We start from the raw sequence: 27,293 nt of genomic DNA on the forward strand, positions 1-27,293 counted from the left end.
TACATGTTCCTTGACTAGATCCTTCCCTTGCTTATCCCCCTTTCCTCCCTCCCCCTCCCCCCTACATTTTTATTATTCTTAATATTTTATCCTAAGTTTCATTTTGGGGACATATAAAATTTTGGTGTATAATAAATACACTTTTTTCTTCTTTAGTTTGCCAAGGTAAACCTTCATTTATAAAGCTTTAACTGACTGGAGGAAATTTTTCTGTTTAGGCTGATGCAATATTATCACCATGTAACAAATCTGGGAAAGAGATGAAGCCTTTTTAACCACTAATACATAAGTGACATATGAACAAGACCCAAGTCTATATAGAAAATGAAAAGCTATTTGCTAATGTTATTCTTTCATTATATTTTGTCTTTAGTAATACCTGACAACCCAATGAATTAGCTACAGAATATTTTTTAATTGTTCATTTTAAGTTGTATAGCACACTTTTTCCACATCTAGTAGAGTTCACTTTGTTTGGTGCACAGTTCTGTGAGGTCTGGCAGATGCATAGTCATGTAACCACCAACACAGTCAGATACCGTATGTTTCCACCACCCCCCAAATTCCCTCATGCTGCCCCTTCACAGGCAACCCCTCTCTCTTCCTGCCACAGCCCCTGGCAACCTCAGACCTGTGTTCTCCATCACTATAGTTTTGCCTCTTTCAGAAAGTGACATAAATGAGATGATAAAGCATGTGGCCTTTTGAACCTGTCTTCTTCCACTCAGTGTGACGCCTTTGAGACTTGCTTAGATGGTTGTATCAGTAGTTCATTCATCTTCATTGCTGAGGTTCACTGTCTGGACGTATGACAGGGAGGTGGGGCGGGGAGGTAAGTTGCTTCCCCTCGGGAGACTTCAAAATGTTTTTCTTGCCCACAGGATCACATATAGACTTGACCCCTATATTCCAACATTTCAGAGACTTCTGGAAACTCACAGACTGAATACTCTCAGAGCCTCACAGTTGCTCTATGATCTGGCACATGGGCCACTCTCCTTCCCTCCTAGGCCCAGAGCAGTCATGACTGATGATCCCAGGATTCTAGGCAGACATGACCAGTGGACGGGAGTTGGCCTTGGCCACAGCCCCTTTGTGAGTCCTACTAAGTTCCCCTTTGTGCCTTGCAGTACTGTGAAGAATGGTCTCAGCAGACCCGGAAGGGACGAAACACCAACAACTCAAGAAGAGGAGGCCGAGGACCTCAAAGTAGACATGAGTAAAACAAAAGGCATGTTGTGGGAGAGAGAAAGGTGCACTGACTCAGCCAAGGCTTACCCTGAAGGAGCCTGGCCCAGGAGAGCCAGGACACAGCCACTCTGTGCCTGAGCCCTGCGGGTGGGGGGTTCTCAACCACTAACAAGGAGTGCAGGCTGGTGATTTCAGAGCCTCATTTGTGTTGTTTGTATCACAGCAGCATTGGCAATAGCACCTCCCTATTAGGAGGTGAGTCTGTGTGGAAGGAACTATATATCAGGTGTAATCATATATACAGTGCAGATGTAACATATATACTGTAAATGTATTTGTATATTTATGGCACAGATGGAATAAAATATATAGTGCAGATGTAATTATATACATATATAATGCAGTTATGATAATATATATGGCACAGATATAATTGTATATATACAGATATAGTGTAGATGTAATATTACATATATTACAGATATATCATATAGCTCAGATGTAATGCATAGAGTCCAGATGTGATATTTATAGTATAGATATAATATGGGGTAGATAGAAGTATGTTTATAGTTGTTCATATGTTTATGATTATTACAATAGCTTTGTTAACTCAAAAGAATATCGTAATGGCACCATGCACCTAAGTATAATTTTGTAAGTGCTCAAATTGCTGGCCTTCATTATTTACACGTTCTTGTAGTCTACTTGCTACACTCGAGCACACTGTGGCACAGCATCCTTGATTGTCATCAACAAACCTACTTTTGCCCACTGCTGTATATATGGTGAAGATTTAATGTTATATATGTAGTGCAGATGTAATAATACATATAGTGCAGAATATTATATCTAGACCAGATGTAATATATAGTACAGATGTAATATATATAGTGAATATTATATATGATACAGAATAATATAGAGAGAGACCAGATATAATATATAGTACAGATATAACATATAATATATATAGTGAAGATGTAATATTACATATAGTGGAGATGTAGTAAAAATGGCTTGTTATCATTATATTGTAACCATTTTACTGCGTGAACAACTCAGAGAGCACTGTGTGATGATAAAGTGCCTTTATTCTTTCACAGCTGCCCTCTCCAAGTGGATCAAATGTTGGTGAGAATGATAAATTTCACAGTCATTCTCAAAACTAACAATCTTCAAAATCTCATTTTGGTCATTGTGTTAGATTCCTGGGACTGCCATGACAAAGCATCCCAGACCGGCTGGCTGAAACAACAGAAACATACGGCCTCCCAGTGTGGAGGCCAGGCTGGTTCCCCTGGAGACCGTGATGAAGAAGCTCTTCCGTCCTGCTGGAGGCTGCCAGTGGCTGCTGCTGATCCTTGGCCTTCCTCGGTCTCCATCCTCATCACTCCAGTCTCTGCCTCTGTGTTTGTATGGCCTTCTGCTCTGTGCATTTTGATATCCTCTCTTCTTCTAAGGACACTAGTCATTGGACAAAGGACCAATCCTCAATCCAGGGTGGTTTCATCTTGAGATGCTCAATAGATTTCATCTACAAAGACCTTATTTCCAAATAAGGTTGCATTCTGAGATTTTGTACATGAACTTCAAGGAAACACCGTTCAGTCCACTACAGTCATTAAAATATCCCTATCCATATCCAGGTGACAGCCCTCCACACATTTGTCCAATTTAAAGCTTCTCCCCCAGCTGTCAGTCTGGACACCTGGAGTGGTGGGGGCGAGGGAGGCCTGACGAGCTGAGCTTCCATTTCCTAGGTGTCATTCCCCTGGTGCCCCTGGCTCCCCTAGGGGGTTTTGTTGTAAGCTGGTGAGAGTCCCAGCACTGATTCTCCTTGTGGGGGGCCCTACGAACCAGCCTTCCTTTGATGTAGGTTGTTATGGGTTGAATTGTGTCCCCTACTATGGTCTGAATGTTTGTGTCCACCCCATTAATATGTTGAACCATATCTGCCCCCCACCCCAATGTGATGATATCAGGAGGTGACAAGGTCATGAGGGTGGCGCCCTCCTGAATGGGATTAGTGCTCCAGTAACAGAGGCCCCAGGGAGCTCCCTCACTGCTCCCACCAGGAGGACACAGCGAGAAGGCCATGTCTACGAACCAGGACGCAGGGACACCGGATCTGATGGAAATTTGGTCTTTCACTTCCCTGCCTCCAGAACTGTGAAAAAGAAATGTCTGTTGCTTCTAAATGACCCAGTTTATGGTAGTTTGTTATAGCACTCCTAACAGTTACCCAGTGCTTCAGCATGTGACCTAATTTGTAAACAGGGTCCTTGCTAATAGAATGGGTCTTAATCCATATGACTGGCATCCTTATAAAAAGGGGAAGTTTGGACCCAGCCTTGTACATGGGGAGATGCCATATGAAGATGAAGGCAGAGATGGGAGTAATGCTTCTACTAAAAGCCAAGGAACTTGAAAGATTGCCAGCCAACCACCAGAGGGCAAGCAGGAGAGAGGAGGGAACAGATTCTTCCTCATGGCCTTAAGAGGAAGCAACTGGCCGACACCTTGATCTCAGACTTTTTGTCTCCAGAACGAGAGAGAATAAATTCTGTTGTTTCAGCGCCCCAGTCGAGAGCACAGGCACACCTCTTTCTATTCTGCCTCGCTTTATTGCAGATACTGTGTTTTTTTAACAAATTGAAGGTTTGTGGCAACCCTGCTTGGACAAGTCTATCAGCACAATTTTTCCAACAGGCTTAGATGATGGTTAGCATTTTTTTTTTTAGCTATAAAGTATTTTTAAATTAAGGTATATGCATTTTTTTTACACATAGCGCCATTTAATTCTGGGCTGTGGACCACTCATCCAGATGGAGAAGTCCTTCTGAGGCTATCAAAACATGGGCCAGGCCATGAGGCCCCGATAACCATCCCAGAACTTTTTCGGGAGTCAGTCAGCCGATTTGGGACTTATTCAGCCCTTGCATCAAAGAACAGCAAAAAATGGGAAGTGTTGAATTTCAACCAGTATTACCAGGCTTGTCGGAAAGCTGCGAGGGCCTTGATCAAGGTAAATGAGTCCTTCCATCTGTCCTTCCTTCCTTTTTTCTCTCTCTCTCTCCTCCCTTCCTTCCTGATTACTCATTCAGTCATTCATTCAGAATAGGAAACACACACACACACACACACACACACACACGGTACAAAATACACAAGGCACCACAAGATACAAAGGGTAACATGAATATATTCCCCCCAATTCTTGACTCCTTCTATATGAAGGTAGCCACCATTGCCAGTGTTTTGTATATCCTTTGGGGGAATAAATTATGTGTATATATTATGTAATTTATCTATATGCAAATTTCTACATATATTGTAGCATACTATACCCATGATTTTATACCTTGTTTTTTCCCTTTAGCATAGTATCTCTATGTATTAGTTAGCTACTGCTGCATAACAAATCACACCTAAATTTAATGACTTAAAAGGACAAATATTTGTTATCTCACAGTTTCTGTGGGTCACAAATCCAGGGGAGGCTTAATTGGATACTCAACTTCTGGTTCAGGATCTCTCATCAGGTTGCAGTCAAGCTGTGAGCTTGGGCTGCATCATCTGAAGGATTGCCTGGGCCTGGAGGGTTCACTTCTAAGCTGGTGATTGGCAGAAGGCCTCACTTCCTTGCTCCATGGCTTTCCCCATAGGGTATCCTTGGAGTATTTTCACAATATGGCAGCCAGCTTCCCCCAGAATGAGTGATCCAAAGAGATTGTGAACAAGATGGAACCATGATATTTTTTTATAACCTAATCTCAGCAATGACACACTATCTCTTCTACCATATTCTATTGGTTACACAGATGAACTGTGATGCAGTGAGGGAGGAGATTATGCAAGAGCACAAATATCAGGGATGAGGATCATTGAGGGCCATCTTGAAGGCTGGCTCCCACACTTCGAGATCCTTCCACAGTGACTTATTTTCTAAAATCCAATTCCTTTCAACAAATGCAATTATGTATGTAACAGTATTGACTTAATCAGCCTCCTACCAGTGTGCATTTAAGTTGTTTCCAGCCTTTTGCTACCATACATGGTGCCACAGTGAACCTCCTTTGCACAATGAAGTTTTACCCAGAGGTGCCTCTGTGCCCCCTCAAATGGGTGAGAGAATCTGCTTGCCTGTATTCTTGCCAACATCACATTATCAGAAGTGTTCATCTCAGCCAGTGTGATAGGCATGTGAGGCAGAATTCTAAGACAACCCTGGGATTCCCAGCCCCTGGCATATTCATGCTTTTATAGTCTCCTCTCCTCGAGCACGGGCAGGGCTTGTGACTCTGAAGGATTTTTTTCTCCTGTGGTGGCAAAGGTGAAGAGATTTAGAAGATATCATGAAGGTCTCTAATCAGTTGACTGAGTTCATCCAAGGGGCACATACTCAGGGTGGGCCTGACTTACTCAAGTGAAGCAATAAAGGCGAGATTTTCCTGCTGGCCTGGGGGAGGCAAACTGCAGTGTTGTGGATGCGGCCATGGGGCAGTGGATGGCAGACAGCCTCTAGGGATTGAGATCCACCCTCAGCTGACAGCTACCAGGAAAACAGGACCTCAGTCATTCAACCACAAGGAATACCTTCTGCAAACAATGTGAGTGTGGGAGAGGACTTCATGCTTCAGAGGAGGCTAAGGTCCCGGCTGAGGTCTTCACTGCAGCTTTAGGAAATCCTAAGCAGAGGACCCAGTCAGACTGCCCCCAGCCTCCTGACCTGTGGAAACTGAGATAATAAATGTGCACTGTTTTAAGCAGCTAAGTGTGTGGTAATGTGTTATGCAGCAATAGACAATGAATGTAATAAGTATTTCCCATTGTAAAAGATATGTCTGCTGGTGGTTTTCATATACAGGAAATTGGGTCACATTTTGACCTCAACCCCAGGTCCTCTCTCCCTTTTCCCGATGCCCAAGTGTCTTCATGGAGAGACTGTGAGACATCACAGTTAAGAAACATCTCCTTGGGCTGGATGTTTTCTTGGCTGTCCCGCCCAGTGCCATAGTGCTGTGGTTAGCTTGCCTCTCCTGAAAGGCGATCCTTGTTAGCTGTGCCCTTAGCTGTGGAGCTCAAGGACCCTCTGCTCTCCAGACCTCAGGGATCCAATCAGAAATACATCAGTTTACCTACAGGTTAACAGAGACATACTTCCACGTTGCAGATGGCCTTCTTGTCACTAAGGAGAAACACTTGGCATTGTGTTCTGAGCATCAGCAGATATATTCCAAGTGCTTATGTTTTCCCTAAGAACAGGGGTCACTGCCAGCCTTGCCTCATATGACTAAAAGAACCAACAACTTTGGAGTTACCCCAAACCAAAGGGGTAACTCTAAGGAGGTCACCGTCAAGTCCAGGTTTCCCGATTCATCCTCAGCCACATTCAGACCAAGGCTACACCTTTAAAAGTGCAATTTATCACCACTGTAGGAAATCACTCTTTGAGTACCTTTGTTATGAAAAATATAAATTTACACTCATTGGAAGGTCTATTATTTTTTTTAAAAAGAATAGAAAATAAAATGTGTTGGTGAGGCTGTGAAGAAATTGGAACTTTCATGTACTGCTGGTGGGAATGCAGACTGATGCAGCCACTGCAGAAAACAGTATGGCAGTTCCTCAAAAAATTCAACATTGAAATACCATGTGACCCAGAAATTCCACTTCTGGGTACATACCCAAAAGAATTCAAAGCAAGAACTCAGACAGATGTGTGCACACTCACATTCACAGCAGCATTATTCACAATGGCCAAAAAGTAGAAGCAACCCAAGTGTCCATCAACAGATGATGGATAAACACATGGTGGTCCATCACACACTGCAAGGACATTCTGTTCCATGCTACAACATGCATGAACCTTGAGGACATTGTGCTCAGTAAAATAAGCCAGACACAGAAGGGCAAATACTGTGTAATTCCACTTACATGAGGTCCCTAGAGGAGTCAAGTTCATAGAGACAGGAAGTAGATGGTGGGACCCAGAGGCTACGGGAGGGAGATCGGGAGTTAACATTTAACGGGGACAGAGTTCCAGTTTGGGAAGATGAGAAAGTTCTGGAGATGGATGGTGGGGATGGTCACACAACATGAGTGTACTTAATGCTACTGAGCTCTACACTTAAAATTGGCTGAAGTGGTACATTCATGCTGTAAATAGTTTACCACAACAAAAGCAAAACACAAAAATAAAAATAGATCAATGGGGTACTATGTAGAGGGAGGCAAACCAGTCTCCCAATTGTAACAAAAATCTCACACCCAGATTTTAGCCCCTACACCGGCCCCTCCTCACGCGTGGGCTTGGAGTGTGCTCTCCCACATCCAATAAGTGCATTCCACCAGAAGCACAACTCCATGTTTCCGTTTCCCGTTTGTCTGTTTGTTTTTGCCTCCCCAGCTGGGCTTGGAGCGGTTCCACGGAGTCGGCATCCTGGGGTTTAACTCCATGGAGTGGTTTATTGCTTCCCTTGGTGCCATCCTGGCAGGGTAAGACCATGCGCTGTTCACTGTCAGTGTTGATGAGCTGTTATTCGGGGCCTGGTAGCCCTGGGCTGGTTCCGACTGAGATGTGACAGGGAGTTCAGATGCAGCCCCGGGTGGGCAGGTGAGACAGAACACAAATAACCTGACAAAAGGCTGGCATCTCAAATATAGAAGGTACTTCTAGGACCCAGAAATAAAAACACAATAAGATTTTGAATGGACAGAAGACTTGAACAAGAATGTCACAAACAAAGGGGGTCATAAGGAGTTGAAAAGATGCTTGATATCATCAGCCATCAGGGACATGCAAATGAAAACCAGGTCAGAATGGTTTTGTGAAAAGGGTAGCAGGTGCCTGAGCGGGGGCCCAGACCCCAACTCTGGCACTTATTACTTGCCACAATAATGACAGTGCTCCTCATCTATAAAATAGGGTGCTGGGTGGTTCCATGATTTGATGTCATAATGACATCATGGGAGTTGCTGCTTTCAACATCATGATCATATTTGTTGTTTTTGTCATTGTTAAGTAGCAGAGGGAGGGAAGCTTATGCCAAGGCTGCAACCTCAGAACCTGCCTGTAGATCCTTCCCCCAACCCTTTGCCCCTCCCATGTGCATACGTGACAGGCATGTGCGCTTTCTTTTCCCAGGGGCTTGTGTGTTGGTATTTATGCCACCAACTCTGCGGAGGCTTGTCAATATGTCATTGCTCATGCCAAAGTGAACATCCTGCTGGTTGAAAACGACCTACAGCTACAGAAAATTCTTTCGGTAAACCCCTACCCGGCACTGCCTGCCAGTCCCCCAGGGGAACCTCAGGGCTCCAAGCCGGTGTCTTTGTGCTGCCAGGCAGATGCTAATAATCAGGTGGGTGGTGGGGCTTGCTGCATGCACAGAGTCAATGAGAGCCCTCCACCACTTTAGTATAACTGGCAAAGCTGCGTTTGGGGGGAACCGGGTGCACTGGGGGAGTTTAATTTCCAATTCACATTCACTTAATTTCCTACTCAACCTCCATTGAAAAAAACGTGTCTATGCATAATTTTATATACAGTCCACTGCTGTTTTTCTTTTCAAAGTATGATTATTTTTAAAAATAATTTATTTATTTGTTTGTTTGTTTATTTATTTATTTATTAGAGGGGGGGGAAGGAGAAAGAGAGGGAGAGAACATCAATGTGTGATTGCCTCTCCTGCACACCCCCAACTGGGGACCTGGCTTGCAACCCAGGCACATGCCCTGACTGGGAATCAAACCAGCGACCCTTTGATTCACAGGCAGCTCAATCCACTGAGCCTCACCAGCCAGGTCTCTTTCTTGTCTATTTCTTTCCTGAGTTCTACCACCTCCTGTTTCACTTCTTCTTGGTGTCTGATCCTCTTCCCCTGTATGTTTGTTTTGTGCTCTTCCTTCTCAGCGGTGTTTACTTCTTTAGGTTTTAAATTGCATGCTGAAATGTTGGGTGACAATTTTCCTTTGCTTTGTGATGACTTAATGAATTTTGGCTCCTCTCTCATTTTCTTTTTTTCCTTGCAGTATCCTTGTATGAATGTTGTAGAAACTTGTCCAGTTCCTTCTGTTTGAATGAGATGCAGTTTCCCAAACCAGCTTTTGGCAGGAAGATCCTAAGGGGAGAGCATTTTGAGGAGGGTGAGCCTTGGTGACCAGATTCATTGCTCAGCCTGGGGCCACTGGGACTGGTTTTTAATATTTCATCACTCCCAAGTTACACAAATTTCCATTTTTTAACGTCTCTGGCGTTGAGATGTGTCTTGCTATCAACATTATCCTCCCAGATCATCACTGGCCATGTTTTCCCTCAGTTCAACATCTCTGAAATTAGGGTGCATTTTTCAGACTCAGTGAAATCCTGGCTGGACTCAGTGAAATAGAGCACATTGTGCCACCGGGCCTTCTTTGGACCTGGCTCAGGAAGGACAGATTGCTACCTCCAGCCTTGAGCTTTTATGAAACTACTTTCTAACATGATGCTTCTGTGGTCCCTGGTACTCACATTATGCCCTGTTTGCTCTGTTCATAGCAGATCACAGTGCAGGGTGGGCAATTAGTGAGGTGCTTCTAATTCTTGCCATGAATATTGGCTTACAATTTGGGGTTTTCCACTGTTAGAAAATGCGCATCCCCTCTCCTTGCCCCCGAGTACCAGCTTCATTGCTATGCCTCCCCGTCCTGCTTCTGGTCTATTTGATCTCTCATGCATAAAGCAATTTCTAGCTCATTGTTTGCCCAAAAGTACAGCTTGTGGGGGATTTGTGGTTCTGATTGCTCTACATGGAAGATTCGATGCCAGGCTCTTGCACACCCCTCCCAAACTGCATGGTCAGCTCCACTGGGTGATCTAATCCTGGGCAATATTCATGGCTCATAATCCTCCAGCTCTCCAGCGCTCCCTGCTTCCTTTAGAATCAACCCTAAACTCCTCGCCATGGCTTCCAAGGTGGCCTGCATGGCCCTCACCATCCTCTCCCGCCTCCTCCCCCATTCCTCTTCCCTCCACCCCAGCCCAGCCTTCTGAACTCTTCCCTTCCTCACACATCCCAGTCTGCTGCCTGCTCCAGGTGTTTGGATGTCTGTTCTCTCTCTCAGGAAAACTGTTGTTGGGCTGTTGTAAGTACTTCTGTCATACCAGCGATGTGGCTGTCATTGTAAAGGGCATAATGAATGTTGGGAGGTACTTTCTCATTGGACTGGCTAGCAGTGAGGCCCGCTGTTTGCTGTGCACAAAGAGGCTACAAGCATCCTGCAGGCCTGGTCACCTGAACCTTAGAGTTCCAGGAATAGGCAGAGAGTTCTCAACCCGTCCATGTCCCAGCCACCTTCATGGAGGATTTTTGTGGCCTGACTCCAGCAAGTATGTTCACTGGATCTCAGCTGCAAGGTGCAAGCTGCCCGCCCAGCAGCTCTGCAGCAGCATTTGGCTTGAGGCACAGGGCGGAGCGAGGCTGTTGTCTTCACCCACTGTTAACTGTTGGAGGCAACTGGTACCGCCGCAAAGGACCCCGCAGTGCTAAAATCAGTCAGGACAAGAAGCAGTGTTACATGGAAAAGAGAAGACAGGAATGAAAAGAGGCTGGGGTTGTAGCAGGAGAGAGCTCAGGACACCCATCAGCTCCCGTTCTCCCAGGTCTGGGTTGCCACGAGGCCCACATTGAACTTTCTTTCAGATTCCACAGAGCAAGATGGAGACCCTCAAAGCGATTATCCAGTACAAGCTGCCAATGAACGAGAGCAATAAAAACAACGTGTACTTTGTGAGTGTGGGAGAGGGCACAGGGCAAAGGGTCGGTCAGGGACTCTCAAAGGAAGTGGGTAGTGAGCAAGGGAGAGGGCCAAGATCCCCAAGGGAAGTGGGTAGGCCTTTGAGAGGCTTTCTTTTTCTTCTTCTTTTTTTTTTCTCTTTTGTTGGCATGCAGGGTACAACTTAAGCAAAAAGATGATTTATTGACTCACATAACTGCAACTCAGTGTGGATTTCAGGCATGGCTAGAACTAGGGACTCAAATGTGACTCAACTTCCATTTTGCTCTCTTGGTTTCTTTTAAACTATATATATATTTCTTAAATTTTCTATTTATTGATTAGAGAGAAAGAGGGAGAGGGAGAGGCGGAGGGAGAGAGAGAAAGAGAGGCTTGTTGTTCCACTCATTTATGCATTTATTGACCAATTCTTATATGTGCCCCGAACCTGCAACATTGGTGTAAAAGGATCATGCTCTAACCAACTGAGCTACCTGGCCAGGCCCCTCTTGGTTTCTTGACTCCACACTAGCCTTGTTTTCCCTCACAGTCCTGAGATGGTCCCGCAGCTCCTATGGCTAAATTTTTACTCATTCTTATCCAGATAGCACTTACAACAAAAGGCCTGGCTTTCCCTGCGATCAGACCATCTGAAGTCACATGTCCAGACCTGATCCAATCACTGTGGCCCCATGCAGATGGAACCCTCTGCCTTAAACCAATCAGGGTTGACCTCTGGAATTGGAGGTAGAGTTGGCCCCATCAGTCTGGTCACTGAGAAATTTGGGGTACAGAGTGGAATCTGGGAAGGCAGAGATCAAATAACATCAAACTCCACTGTCTAAGCATTTTACATATATTCATTTACTGCTTAGAACAACCCAAGAAGTTGGGTTCCGATACCATTGCCATCTTGCAAGTGAGGAAACTGAGACACAGGGAGCCTCAGTGGTCTGCGCAGGAGTGCACGGACCAGAAGCAAACAACTGTGCTTTGTCGAGCACCCTCCAGTTGAAACAACAGCTTTTGTAAGAGGGACCAGGACTGGTGATCCTAACTAAACCTTTCCTCTTGCTGAAAAATCAAGCTTTAGGAGAAGCTGATGGCATGAGATCTGACTAGGAAAAGGGAATGCCTAGTGTTCTGAGGTCACTTCTCATACTCCCTGAGTCTCCCCACCCTCTGCTTATCTTTTCTTTCCACAGTGGGATGATTTCATGGAACTTGGCAATAGCGTCCCTGATTCCCAGCTGGACCGGATCATGGCAAGCCAGAAGGCCAATCAGTGTGCTGTGCTCATTTACACGTCTGGGACCACGGGCAACCCCAAAGGAGTGATGCTCAGTCATGATAATGTAAGCACTGTCTCTGCTGACAGTTACCAGCTTGGTAGCATCCAGAATCCCTTCACTCAGGGGCAGTGGGCTTCATGACCCACAGTGGCAGTGTGGCATTTAGGGGTCTAGCACACAGCCCTTAAACAGTGGTGTGTAGAGAGTCACATGGACACCTAGGAGGGGCAGCAGAGTGCAGGGGTTGAGATCAAGGACTTTGGAGCGGATGTGGGTCCAAACCTGACCCTATGATCTTGGGCAAGACATGTAACATCTCTAAGCCTGTTTCTTTGTCTGGAAAATGATATAAGTTAATATTTGCAAAGAGCTAAGAACCGTGTTTGATAAGTACATGAAAGAACAGCAAATATGTCCTGTGTTTCAGATAAAAGTACAAGTCAGGGTTTTGATTACTCAAGGAAGGCTGCGTATTTCGGGGAACACTTATGTATGTCTGGATGGAGTCCAAGGCTGATGGTCATTTAGAAGACTGTTATGAAACAAAAGAAAATACATGCTAAGAGATGCCACTTATAGAAAACCCTAGAAAATGTAAACTTATCCACAGAGACTGAAAGCAGATCGATGGTTGCCCAGGGAGGGGCCAGAGGGAGGTACCACAAAGGGACACGTGGAAATTTGGAGGAGGTTGATGAAAATGTTCCTATTTTGATGATGGTGATGATTTCACAGGTATAGACATATGTCAGTTTGTGTCAGATTATGCACTTCAAATGTGTGCAGTTCATTGTATGTCAATTACACCTCAGTAAGGCTGTTTAGCAAAAAAGAATAAGACAGTAGCAGCTCACTTATGTTGATCACTGCGTGCCAGGCACTGTTCCAAGTTTTACACTTAGTAAATTCTCACAGTGATTCTACTGATCCTATCAGAAAGATATTATGTTTATAGATGAGAAACTGAGGCCCAGAGAGGTTAAATTACTTGGTCCAGGTCACACAGCAAGCAACATGGCGGAGCCAGAATTTGAACCCAGGCAAGCTGGCTCCACAGTCCCATTTTTAACTACCCTGTAGATCTATGTGGCTAATGTGAGATGTCCAAAGATGAAATGTAAACAGTTAAGAGGTAGTTGCAGGACAGTACAGAGAACACGTTAAGATTTTTGTTATAAAACTAAAAAAGGCAGCAAGCAATATGCACCTGTGTAAGTTTTAAAAGCAGAAAATTATCTGTCAGGACATGCACCAAACTAGCCATGGTGGTTCCCTCTGCGAGTCAGAAAGATTGCTAGTTTTTAAATGAAGCTTTGTAACCTTGTAAGAGCTTTTCCCTCCATCCTAGCTTACTAGTTACCAGCACACACTGGCCTTTGCCCTGGTCATTCCCTCTGTATATCAGAGAGCTACAGGCTTGTTTCTTTACCTCCTTCCCATCCCTGTTCAAATATTACCTCCTCTTGAAGCCCTCCCTGGTTTCCATGCTTAAAATAACAAATAATAAACAATTCCATTGATCTCTCATCTCCTCTGGTTGCTGTTTTGTTTTGTTTTTTACACTACCATACTATATAGTCATTTGTTTATCATGAACATCAGCTCCTTGAGGGCAGGGGTTGTCTGCCTTCTTCACTGCTGTATCTCCAGTGCCCGACATATAGGAGGACTCAGTCCACTTTTGTGGAATGAATGAGTGAATGAATGAATGAAAGGCATCTGATAAAACTCCCGCCTTGCCCTGGCCAGCATCTATACTTTTAGTGGCTTCATATCTGGTGAGGTATGTTCCTAGCATTGGGGTGACAAGCATAGACCCTGGAGCAAGGCTCCCTGGGTTTGAATGCTGGCTCTCCCACTTCCTAGCTGTGTGACCTGGGACAAGTTCCTTAACTCCTCTAGAACTTAGTCTCTCCGTCTGTAAAACAGAGATGAGAGTAGTTTCTACTCTGAGAGTTGCTGCGAAGGTTGAATTACTTCACATCCTGTGTCAGTTAGCTACTGCTGTGCAATAAGCCATTCTAGACCTTAGTGGCTGAAACACCAACAGTGCTATCTATCTGGGTCTGGAATTTGTCAGAGCCCAGTAGGGCGTTTCTTCTGCCCCACTCAGTGTGAACTGGGGCCACTGAGCTGTATTCAGCTGATGTCGGGCTGGGTAGAGAAGTCCAAGCAGGACTTCACTCACATGTCTCTTGTGGCTTGAGCATCCTCACAGCACAGTGGCTCAAGGTTGCTGAACTCCTTAATGTGGCTGCTGGCTTCCCCCAGAGCAAACATTCCCCTATACCAAGGCAGAAACTGCAGTCTACGAAGACTCAACATCAGAAGCGTCCGTGTCATTCTGCTCCTTCTGTTGGACAACAAGTCACTGGACCAGTCCCATGAAAGAAAAGGAAACAGACTCCAGCTTCAAATAGGAGGGTGGCAGAGAATTTGCTGCCATCTTTAATTTACCACACATACATGAAATTCTTAGAACAATGCCTGGCACAGAGTGAGCCATATCAGTATTAGCTATTGTTATTTTTAAACTCATCATCATCCTCTTTATAGTAAGAAGTTAAAGCTAGCCCAATATTCTCAACATACAGTATATCAACAACTCAAAGTTTCTCTCATTTATAGGGTACTAACTATGTATCATGCTTAGATAAACATAGGTTCATTTTTTACAAAAAACCCATAAGGTAAGTTATGTCATTAATGCCTTGCACAGATGAGGAAACTGAGGCTCAGAGAGGGAGTATGACTTGCTCAAGGTCACAGAACAAAGAAAGATCTGAGCCAGAATCTGAACCCAGGAGTGTCTATACCACTGTTCATCATGGTCTACACGTGCCAAGCCTCTTCCCTCAATAAGTGGGTGTGGGGTGTCTCAGAGCATAGGCTGCAAAGGACAGTGCTTACGGGACAGAAGTAAAGTCCTTCCATCCTAAGGCCCAGAGACGGAAGTGGGACTCATCTTGAGGGTCTCCTATGGGCCAAGTGCTTTGTGTACATTACTGCACTTAAGTGCTTCTATCTCCTCATTCACTCGTTCATTCAACACAACGTATTGAGTACATACTGTGTGCTGAGGATGCAGCATTGAACAGACAGACCCGACTGTGGCCCTCAGGAAGACAGAAGAGGGAATGAACAAATAAAACCATTTGTCTTCCAAAGATGACAGCCAGATGGCCAACACATGCGTGGAAAAGATGCTCAGCATCACTAATCATCAGGGAAATGCAAGTCAAAACCACGATGAGATATCCCCTCACCCCTGTCAGAATGGCTATCATCAATAAATCCACAAAGAACAAGTGTTGGCGAGGATGTGGAGAAAACACAACCCTTGTGCACTGTTGGTGGGGTTGTATATTGGTGCAGCACAATGGGAGACAGCATGGAGGTTCCTCAAAAAATTAAAAGTAGAAGCTACCATATGACCCAGCAATCCCACTGCTGGGTATTTATCCAAAGAATCCAAAACACTAATTCTAAAGATAAATGCACCCCTATGTTCATTGCAGCATTATTTACAATAGCCAGAATATGGAAGCAACCAAGTGCCCATCAGTAGACAATTGGATAAAGAAGATGTGGTATACATTTATTTATATATGTAACAGAATATTACCCCACAGTAAAAAGGAATGAAATCTTGCCATTTGTGACAACACTGATGTACTAGAGGGTATTACGCTTAGTAAAATAAGTCAGAGAAAGATCGATGGTTTCACTTAATACGTGGAATCTAAAGAACAAAATAAGCGAACAAAACAGAAACAGACCCATAGACAGAGGACAAGCTGATGGTTGCCAAAGGAGAGAGGGGTGTAGGGATGGTAACAAAGAAAAAATTTTAAATAAAATAAAACCATTCCAGTTATGGCGAGTGGTCTCTAGAGAATTAGACAACAGAAACTTCAATTTGGGTGGTGTGAGACTCTCTCTGTGTCGATGACATTTAAGTGGAAACTTAACATGTGAGAAGGAGTCAGTCATGGGGAAAGCTGGAGGACCAGTGGTCCAGGCCGAGGGAACAGCCAGTGCAAAGGCCCTGAAGCTGGACCCTGTCTGATGTGTTGGAGGAATAGCACAAAGGTCCATGTGGCTGAATTAATGAGGTAACTGCTTACCAGAGATTTCTGACACCAGTGAGAAATACAGATTGCAGAATTATAGATACACTAAAACTTTACATCAAGGCATGCATTGGAGAAAAAAACCATTAACATGTTAATTGTTGGAGTGTTTATGGGATGGGATTATGGGTGGCCTCATTGTTTGTTGGACAGTGTTGGTTCCAAAATTTTATAGGGGCAAGAGACACCTCGATACCCATTTTACAGATGAGAAAATAAGAGGCTGCAAGGGATTTTAAACACATAGTTGTTGGCTAGCAAATGGCAGGGTCAGAATTTGATTCGCGAACACTTACTGAATCCTTCAGATTTCTAACATTCTCAGTAAGTGTTCTGACTGTAGGATCTGTTGTTGCACCCAAATCTGTCACTGAATTTTACCCCTCCTTCCAGCCTCAGGCAACTGAACTCTCTGTGCTTCTGTTTTCTATCAGCAAAATAGGGAAAGCTAATTACTGGCCCCAGCTTGTTATGATGAGGATTAAACACCTGAATGTTTGTAAAGGACAAGGGTAGTGCCCACCACCTAGTAGATGCTTTGTAAGTGTTTGTTAAAGAATTGCATTTAAGTGACCTCCAGCCAGGGCAAGCCACCTTGGATTGTAAACCCCACTTGTGTTCCAGATCACATGGTTGGCCGGGACGGTAGCAAGGGACTGTGGCCTGTCTTGCGCCCCAGAAAAGCAGGAGGTGGTGGTCAGCTACCTTCCCCTCAGCCACATTGCAGCTCAGATGATGGATGTCTGGGTACCCATAAAGATCGGGGCTTTCATCTACTTTGCTCAACCAGACGCTCTCAAGGTAAGGGTGGCAGCAGCCTGGGGCGAGCGGGTGGCTTCATTAAGCCCGGGTTCTAAGGCTTCCTTCTGGTACTCATCTCATGCTTCACTCAACAGCATCAGAAAGAGTTGACCCCATTCTTGTAGTTTCTATCTTTACCCAGGTCATGGCTTCCATGTAGGCTGCACACTGACCAACCCAAGGCTAAGATGTGAATGATCCTGAAAGCAGAATGTGTGTGTAGTGGGTTTTTTTGGTTTTTTTGAACTCAGTATTCCCAACTCCCAAAAGCTCCAAAAACCAAACCCATCTCAGGACCTTTAACTTACTCATGTCTGCCAAGTCCCTTCTGCCATGAAAGAACACTCACAGGTTTAGGAGTTAGAACAGGAATATCTTTGAGAGGTGCTGTGATTCCGCCTTCCACATTATCAAACAGGCTGTCTTGGGACCTTTGTAATTCCTTCTAGGAGGTTCATTCTCCTATTCTTTTTATGGCTGATGACTCCTTGTCATTTTGTTCTCTGCTTACATTTCTCCTTGGCTCCTCTCACATCCCCCAAGCTCAGTGTCAGTACTTCCATTTTTTGGCTGGATACAAAATGTATATGCATACACTCACCTACAGGACCTGGGAGGCTCCCATTCTCTCACCTCCTTATCAACCTCGTAATATTGTCAAGGACTTTAAAATAATCAACCTGAAGGGTGATAAGGTGTCTTTCACAGTTTAAGGAAATGCCAGACTTTTCCAAAGTGACTGCACCATTTGACATTCTCACCAGAAGTGTATGAGAGTTCCATTGCCTCCCCCACTAACATGTCGTCGTCATCATCATCATCACTCCCAACCCGTGTGAAGTGGTATCTCATCATTTTAATTGCCTGTGCCCTAACGACTCATAGTGGGGAATGAGTTTTCATGTGCTTATTGGCCATTTGTGCATCTTCTCTGGAAAAATGTCTGTTTAAATCTTTGCCCATTTAAAAATGGGGTTGCATATCTTCTTATTGTTGAGTTTTAAGGGTTCTTTATGCATTCTGGAGACAAATTCTTTCTTAAGTATATAATTTGCAAATACTTTCTCCCAGATTGTGGCTTGTCTTTTTGTTTTGACTTGGAAGTTCAATCTCTCTCTCTCATTTGTAATGCTTTTGATGTTGTATATAAGAAATCTTTGGCCATGCCAAAGGCACAGAGATTTTCTTCTGAGTATTCTTCTAGAAGTCTTTTAGTTTTAGCTCTTACATTTAGGTTGAGCTCCATTTTGAGTTTATTTTTCTATTTGGTGAGAAGTAAGGCTCTATGCTAAGTTCTTATTTTCACTTTAATTTTTTTTGGGGGGGGGCTATGAATATTCTTTATACCATTCAATTGCCTCAGCATTTTGATTGTCAATTGATCACAAATGTAAAGATCCATCTCTGGGTTTCCTATCTGTTCCATTGATCTCTATATCTATTCTTACACCAAAACCACACTAACTTGGTTTTTCTGGCTTTATGGTAGGATGACTACCTTGTCCCAGTTTGCCCGGGACTTTCTCAGTTTTATAACTGAAAATTCCACATTCCAGGAACTCCTTTAGTTCTGGGCAGACAAGGATGGTTGATGACCCTATTTAATAATAAATTTCAAAATCAGATAGTAATTCTTTTGATTTTGTTCTTTTCCAAAATTGCTTTGGCTATTTTAGGTCCTCCCTATTTCTGTATCAATTTTAAGATCAGCTTGTCAATTTATATGAACAAGCCTACCTGGATTTTGATAGTGATTGTATTGAACCTATAGATCATTCTGGGGGGACTTTTGCGTCCTTTAAACAGTTGCATAATATTCCATTGCATGCTTGAGGAACAGAATTTTTACCAGCCTGACATTCTCCACTCTAGAGAGAGAAAATCTAATTGGTTACTGACCAGCCAATGGGTTGGCTTGCTCAGCCTGGTCCAATCAGCCAAGAGAAGGTTCTCCTGGCTGAGTTGAGTGGCTGGACAGAGATGGACATTTGGGGTCCATGGAAGGTTCAGGTGTGGCTAACCCAGCTCTGTCCCATGCAGGGCACCTTGGTCAGCACTCTGCAGGAGGTAAAGCCTACTGCCTTCTTGGGGGTGCCCCGAATCTGGGAGAAGATACAGGAGAAGATAAAGGAAAATTGTGCCAAATCCTCAAACTTGAAGAAGAAGGTGTATTCATGGGCAAGAACTGTTGGCTTAAAGATCAATAGAAAAAAGATGCTGGGTTTGGGGTAGGTGGGTTGTCCAGCTGGTCAGCTGGGGAGCGTGGTTGGTGAGGGGCCCAGCCTTCTTCAGCTGGAACCCATCAGCCCTATTTTGGACCCATGGCCATAGAGATCTCCTTGGCATTGTTCACAGATCACAGGACACTCCCATGAGCTACCGCATGGCGAAGACACTCGTGTTCAACCAAGTGCGGAATGCCCTTGGCCTTGATCACTGTCACTTTTTTATCAGCGGGGCCGCGCCCCTCAGCCCAGAGACCTCTGAGTTCTTTCTAAGCCTGGACATACCTATAGGCGAGATGTATGGCATGAGCGAGAGTGCAGGACCTCACACCGTATCCAACGGGGATAACTACAGGCTTCTAAGGTAATGGCCTCCTGGACGGATCCTTGGTTCTCCAAAAACACAGGGTCAGGGGAAGGAAAATGGGAGGTGGATGGTCCTTTGGGCCAAGATAATCTGACTTGTCTCCAGAATGATCCCTGTTCTCTAGCTCCCAAACCCCAAATTTTCATAACTGTGGGAAGACGCAGTGTGTCAGAGTCCACCAACAAGGGAAGGGCTCTCAGAACATTCCACGACCTCCCCCTGATTGCCACTGGCAAGTTCTGCCTGCAGGCTGACCGCCCCAGGATCACCCAGCCCAGTTTCATCTACAGGGACCTCAGGACCCCTCAGCTCCGCGACGCTCCATCTCAAACACATCCACAGGCCCACTCTGTCTTTCTCCCAAGCTCGGCTCACTCCAGACTGCATTGCTGAATGCAATAATATTGAAACAGCGAGAATACCAAAGACAAGGCCCACTCTGAGTCGGAGAGCCATGTTTCTTCACAGAACCTTCTGGCTGTCTCTCCTTCCCTATTGCAAGTCCAACTTGTCTCTCATGCTTGGCCAGGTTCCAACTGCCTTTGAACTTAGCGAAAACTAAGTTCGAACTTTCTACTCTGGCAAAATTATCTCTTGCCTTTTACTTTGCGTTGCAGGGGAGATTTGCACCTCAATACCTCCCCCTCTCCACTCCATAATCCTCTGGGGCCTGTTTTATGCAGAACCCAAATGCCCACTGGAGTTTTCCAAAGCTAAAGGGTGGTCCTTCCGTAAAGAGAAGTGACACAGTCCCAACCCTGGAGGAAAGATACAAGCTTCAGCCTCTATCTTTAACTTTTTTTTTAAATGAGGAATACATGCAAATGTATTCAGTCAGGATGCAAAATATGAATGTGGAGACACAATTCAACCCATTACACCCTCCTGGAGGCAAAATAACTACATCATGTTCTTTTAAGTTAATCTGACATAGGAGCACATTGACAAACATCCTTTTATCCTAGATGGAAGCATTTCCCATGTAAAAATGGACACAAAATTCATTCTTTCTGCTATAAATTCAGGAACCAAAAAAATTCTGATAACATGATATCCCTCACTATCTGGTTTCATAATACAAAATTCCACTCAGTATTGACTCACACCATCCAAACTCAGGAACCAAACAACTTTGGTTAGTAAAGGATTTGTATGGAGAATGTTCCCTATCACTGCAAATAGCCACCTCATTTTTAACAACTGCATAGTATTCCACAGGGTGGATATACTATAATTTATTTAAGTGGTTCCTTTTTGGTGGATATTTAGGGCTTTTTTTCCCACCATGTGTCACCATAAACAATGCTAAAGTGAATGCGTGGTATATACACCATACATTTTGCTAAACTAATTGGAGGAAAATGGAATCCCATCACAACTTTCGTTTACATTCCTTTTATTATAAATGAAGTTGAAGAGATTCCTTTCATACATTTCAAAGCCATTTGTATTTCCTTTTCTCTGAATTATCTGTCCATATCACCTGTCCCTTTTTAAAACTAGATTACCGGTCCCTTTATTTTTGGTTTGTTGGCACTCTATATGTTAGGAAAATCAGTCCTTTGTTTTTTCATATGAGTGACAAATATTTTACCTGCAGGTTTATCATTATTGGTATTTAGTTTTAGTTAAGATGTTTTTTTGCTGTGCAGAATTTTTTAAAATCTTCACATGGTTAAATTGATCAATCTTTTCTTTATAGCTTCTGTGTTTTTCCACATTCCTAGAAAGGCCTTCAATGGGGAAGTCATAAGGAGGCTCAGTAAATTTTGAACTGTTTGGATGCCTTTTTCTTTTGCTAAGGGAATCCCTATGATGAGCCCTAAACTCATTGGCCCTTCTACTGGTGAAAGAGATCTCAGTATAGCAGTAATATTTTCTTTTCTGCATCCTACAGTAAAACTGCCCTCCCAAATGGTATCTCTAGGAAGAGAAGTCTTATTAGAATCCATATTTCAAATGCTATTCTATCTAATGGAAGTAACTTTAACCTCCAAAGAGATTCTGGTTGATTGTCCTGGTCATTGCGTGCAGGTCTATATATCTGTTTCTAAAAGACGAGGTTGTTTTGTTGCTATTCTTAAGCCAGGAGCACTTTGCCCTTCTCCCATTTATGTGGAGATGAAAACCTACAACTCTGCTCTGTGTCCCAGTTCACCAAGCGTTTGGGAATTTGACTCCCTGGATTGAACACTCCCTCTCCCCCTCATCTGGCAAACACAGTTTCCCCTCTCCCATTCACTGGCAGCTGCGGCAAGACATTAAGTGGGTGTAAAAACATGCTGTACCAGCAGACCAATGACGGCACTGGGGAGGTCTGCCTCTGGGGCCGGCACATCTTCATGGGCTACCTGGAACAGCGGGAAGATACCATGGAGGCCATTGATGAGGAAGGCTGGCTACACACTGGGGACTTGGGCCGGACGGACAACGAGGATTTCCTCTACATCACTGGCCGCATCAAAGGTAACGGGAACAGGCTCTGCAGGGCTCTCCTGCAAACAGGCCCACCTGAACATTCAAGGGCCTGGCAGAGCAGCACAAACACAGTCCCTTAGCTCCCACCGCCCACGGGGGGCATCAAATGGATATACAGGGTCACCCTGTTCTGCACATACCAGCTTAGTCCTTGTGCACAGCGTTCGGCCCTCGCCAGGATGGACCTGGGAAAGATGCCAACCCCAGCCCTGAAACCTAATTCCTCCCCTGCAACTTGAGGAGAAGAATAATCTACAGTTATAACGAGTAAATGAGGATTAAATGAAATGATGTAGAACAGGGATTGGCCAGCTTTTCCTGTAAAGGGCCTGACCATAAATATTTTTGGATTTGCAAGACATGTGGTCTCTGTTTCAGCTATACAACTTGGCAGAAGTGTAGTGCAGAAGCAGCCACAGACAATACGTACACAAAATGGATGTGGCTGTGTGCCAATATGAATGTCATATAATTTTCATGTGTCATAAATATTCTTCTTTGGATTTCCTTCCAGCCCTTGAAAAACGTAAAAACCATTTTTGGCTCATGGCCATACAAAAGCAGGCAGAAGGCTGACTTTAGCTCTCGGGCTGTCGTTCACCAGCCTCTGATGTAGATAGAGCATTTGGCACTGAGCCTGACATGGGAGTAACTATTCAGTAAGTGGGCTATGTTAGCATTGTTTCCATGATAAGCAATAGGAAACCCTTCTTAAACAGGTTTGAGTGAAAAAGGGAAACTTGTTTCAAAAACTGAGAAGTCCAAAGGGCCTCGCTTCAGGCATGGCTGGATCCAGGTGCCAAAACAATGGCGCAAGGAATCTCTTTATCCTTCTCTTACTGAGCTAGCATCTGTGTTGGGGCCATTCTTGAAGACGCTTTTCCCTAGTGGGTTATAGTATGGCTGCCAAAAGTCTAGGCTTACCCTAGCCCCCAATGGATAAGAGTGTGTTATTCTCAATAGTCCGAGCAAAAGTTTATTCCTGACTCTCATTGGGCACCATCTCAGAGTGAATCACTGTAGATGATGGAATATGCTGATGGGTCAGGCCTGGTCACATGCTCACAGTGTAGTTCACCTGCTCAAACCACATAAAGATGGACAGAATTGCCTAAGGAAACATCAGGGTGCATTTATCCGAAGGAGGACTCATGGGCAGATACCATCACAGATGCCCATCACATGATCATATTATTACTCATACAATATCAGTAAAGGTTACTGCAAGATTCTGAGATGATATGGAGAGAATTTGGGTGGGTGGCACAGGATGCGGCCAGCATCCCAGGGTGAAAGAACAAGTGAAGAATGTGTCTGGGGCAGGAGGAGGAGTTCTTGGAAAATTTTAGAGGCTCGGGGGAGAAAGTGACACAATATTTTTTTAGACGTGCCAGAATTAGGGGTGTGACAAAATTAGGGATGGGACTTCGGTTATTTTGGGGTTGCCAGGTGATGGAAAAATCAGGAGACAGAGGGACAGGGTTGGCCAGAAGCACTTCATCATCTTCCAAACAAGACATATTAGAGGGCCTGGGCCAGGGTATGGGGGACTAAGAAATAGGCAATGAATCAATGCCACTGTCCAAGTGGAATGCACAGGATTTGGACACTTCCTGGGAATTTGAAGAAAACAGGAGAGGAGTGTCTATGACTTGGAGAAGGGCATGGTGGGGGTCCTGGCCAAGGGCAGTGTTCCTCTTCTACATCTGAGTTTTCTCAGTGAGAGGCTCCCTGTGCCAATATCAGTCCCCTCAGATACTCAGGAGGGTGGGGGTTTTCTATTGTTGTGGTTGAAGCCACATGGAACCATGTGTTGTTCCAGAAATCCTCATCACAGCTGGTGGAGAGAATGTGCCCCCTGTTCCCATCGAGAACATGGTTAAAGAAGAGATTCCCATAATCAGCAATGCCCTGTTAGTGGGAGATAAGGCAAAGTTTCTAAGCATCCTCCTGACACTGAAGGTAACATGGGTGTCCTGTGGGGTCCTGCCCCAGGGCCCAGAGGGTGTGCCCCTATGGGTTCCAGGCCTTCTTCTTGGACCTAAGGGCTGGCTGAGGAGTGTGTGCACTGGGTGTGGTGACAGAGGTGTCCTGGGCAGTGTGAGACAGATGCGATGAGCGGAGAGCCGCTGGACAAACTGAGCTGGGAAGCCATCATGTTCTGCCAGAACCTGGGCAGCCATGCGTCCACAGTGACTGAGATCGTGGGGCAGCAAGACCCCCTGGTCTACACGGCCATCCAGAGAGGCATAGATGCTGTGAACCAGAAAGCCACCTCCAATGCGCAGAGGATTCAGAAGTGGATCATCTTGGAGAAAGACTTTTCCATCAAAGGCGGAGAGCTGGGTGAGTGGCCTGGAGAGCTGGTGGCCTTAGCACTTGGATACTGGTCCCTGGCTAGTGTCCAAGGCCATATTGGGCTCTGACACATGCCTTATTCTAAGGGTTAGAGGGTCTGTGGGACCAGCTGGGGACAGAGAGAGGGATGCTGCCACTTCTATCTGACTGGTACCCAGCTGTCCCTGAACGAACACACACACACACACACACACACACACACACACACAGTCCCTTCTCCCCAGGGCAGCCACATCCCCCACTCTAGGAATAAAAGCCAAACTCCTTACTATGGCTTCACATGAGCTCTCTCCTTCTGCCCTCTCCTTGTCACTTACTCCACCCCAGTGATGGCACAGGTCTTGCACCTAGCAAGTGGGCCACCAGCTAGCCCCAGCCAAGCAACCCTCTTGTCTCGTCATGTATGGGCATGTGGACTTATATTTTACCTCCACAACTGAACTGGTTTCTCCTTTCTCAACAGGTCCAACAAAAAAGATGAAGAGATATTTCATCACGCAGAAATACAAAAAGCAAATAGAAAATTTCTACCACTGACTTGATTGGCACTTGGCTGTCCCGATGGTGAGGCTGGCTTTCCTGGGCTGTGCCTCTGATGAGTCCAACAGAGGTGGTCTCTCATGTGGCAGGCAGGGTTTGTGAGCAGAACTGCAGGGGCCACGTGGACATGCACATGTACATGTTCAGTCACCATGGGTTCTGGGAAGTGTCTTCTACTCAGGCTCTACCAGGGTCATGGCAGGGCACGGCAAACTCCTTCATGGTTGGCCACAAGCGCTGTTAGTTGTTCTTTAGGCCGTTTCCACTTGTCTCAAAGATGGAGCAGAGCAATCTTCCCATCCAGGACTAGAGTTTTTCATTACAACACCCAAACGTTTCATCGTGGCTTCTCTGGAGAAGGCCTTTGGCACAAACCTCAGTGAGGGGAAGTACTACTTATCGGGAACCCAAGGAATGAAGTATGTTGGCCCATCACAGATGGTAAGCGGTGGAGATGTGAACTGCTCCTACCTACTGCTTTTCTCCTCCTTCCCCTCAAGTCTTGTCCAGAGAAGCCCCCGTGACACCATGTCTTCCTAGATGTGCGGAACAGGCAGAGCAGAACCACACATCTACTCTCTGCCAGTTGTCCTAAGAGCTACTGTAGCTGTTCCATGGTCAAATCATTCTCTCCCGATGCCCCCAGCCAATACACCTGTACTTGTCTATTAGGACTGCTCTAATGAAGTACCCCAGGCGGGTACGGGACCACCAACACTGATGTGGAGGGGTGACCTTCTATACCTGTGCTATTCAAAACACCAGCCGCTGGCCACAAGGTGGCACCTGTGAGTTGACGTGTGCTGTAAGCATAAGATACACACTGGGTCTCAAAGGCTTGGTACCAAACAGAGAATATAAAATACCTCATTAATATTTTAAAACCAATAGAGAATATAACATATCCCATTAATATTTTAAAGTAGTCATTACAGGTTGGAATAATATTTTAGATATGCTGGGTTTCATAAAATATATCATTTAAATCAATTTCACCAGTTCCTTTTTATGTGGTTACTAGAACATTTTAAAGTATATAGGTGGTTCATATGATCTTTTTCTTGGACAGTGATGCTCTAACGTTCATTTGAGATGGATTCAAATTTTTAAAACTCATAAATGGATCCATTCATTCGGGAATATTTTCATCTTACGGAAACTGTGGAGTCTCAGAATGAACCCACTTTTCAAGGATCCCCATGTAATAACTTGTATTTCTCCTCTCTCTAGCCTCCAACAGGAAGACCTCATCTTGACACATGATTTACTGCTCTGGGTTGGGACTTTCTCTCTTGTTTTTAAGAAGCCAGACTCTGTATGTGTCAGTCTCTGATTGAAGAAGTACCCCCATGGGGACCTGCCATGCTTTTTGAAGTGACAGAATTTTTATAGTGATTTAAATTGCAAGGAACCTTCAAGGCACGGCCCCCTTCCAAGGGAAGCTTATGGGCAGTCTATGAATAACCACCTGTTTTCGAAGAAAGACATGACCTTGCGAGTTCCAATTGGATTTGTTTTTCTCCACAGAGGACCTACTGAGACATCAGAGAGAAAGCACCCACAAGTTTGAAGTGGGCCCCCAAACTGACGTGCCTTCTGAGAAGCGCCTGGGAAACCCTTCCAATCAGCTCTGATAATAAAGCATACCAGCATCCCATGTCCAGATACATTTTGACCTTTGTTGAGAAGTTCAGACTCTGAATACCACCTCATTCTTTCTACTACCTGGCATTCCAGAGTATGAATTTGCACGGCACTTATCCATTCCCATCACTGGACATTTAGGTTGCTTCCACCTGTTCACTAGTAAATGCCACACTACAGTGAGTACCCTTGTATACGTGGCCTTGTGCAAAGAATGCTTCTTTGTTACACCAGATATTCTTCTGACATTTCAATTGTAGTCATGAAGGCCAGCACGGAGTTGTTTGTTAACCAAGTTCCCAGCTAGAAGCAGCTCCCGGCTGCGAGAGCTAATATAGTGAATGTACAGTCTTAGCACACCTTTCTTAACAAATTCCGTCTGATTTCATACTGTTTCTCCCTCCCGGTGTAGCGCTCTGAGAGTGCAATCCCATATATGGTCACTCCCCAGTGAGTTTGCCCAATACAAATTAGCCAAATCTTCTAAGTCATTTTCAAGTCTTCA

At 44.8% G+C, this 27,293-nt stretch overlaps 1 protein-coding gene across 1 annotated transcript; it reads left to right on the plus strand.

Moving 5' to 3' along the window:
• Positions 1 to 1,176: 1,176 nt before the first annotated feature.
• ACSBG2 (acyl-CoA synthetase bubblegum family member 2) lies at positions 1,177 to 25,141 on the plus strand. Its single transcript, XM_090288749.1, has 13 exons — positions 1,177 to 1,231; positions 3,990 to 4,219; positions 7,604 to 7,692; positions 8,342 to 8,462; positions 10,878 to 10,964; positions 12,156 to 12,305; positions 17,000 to 17,176; positions 19,217 to 19,404; positions 19,532 to 19,765; positions 22,017 to 22,234; positions 24,069 to 24,208; positions 24,346 to 24,592; positions 25,068 to 25,141. The coding sequence occupies exons 1-13, from the start codon at positions 1,216 to 1,218 to the stop codon at positions 25,139 to 25,141; spliced, it is 1,971 nt and encodes a 656-aa protein (XP_090144875.1). The 5' UTR covers positions 1,177 to 1,215.
• The last annotated feature ends 2,152 nt before the right edge of the window (positions 25,142 to 27,293 follow it).

The sequence above is a fragment of the Furipterus horrens genome, unplaced genomic scaffold (genome assembly GCF_987537825.1).
Source record: "Furipterus horrens unplaced genomic scaffold, mFurHor1.1.pri manual_scaffold_10, whole genome shotgun sequence".
Classification (NCBI taxonomy): domain Eukaryota; kingdom Metazoa; phylum Chordata; class Mammalia; order Chiroptera; family Furipteridae; genus Furipterus; species Furipterus horrens.

Bases quoted from the DNA above. Each gene is read 5' to 3' on its own strand.
- ACSBG2 (XM_090288749.1), top strand. The intron at 19,766-22,016 runs GTAATGGCCTCC...ATTCACTGGCAG, and splicing joins GATAACTACAGGCTTCTAAG to CTGCGGCAAGACATTAAGTG. The intron at 24,593-25,067 runs GTGAGTGGCCTG...CTTTCTCAACAG, and splicing joins CATCAAAGGCGGAGAGCTGG to GTCCAACAAAAAAGATGAAG.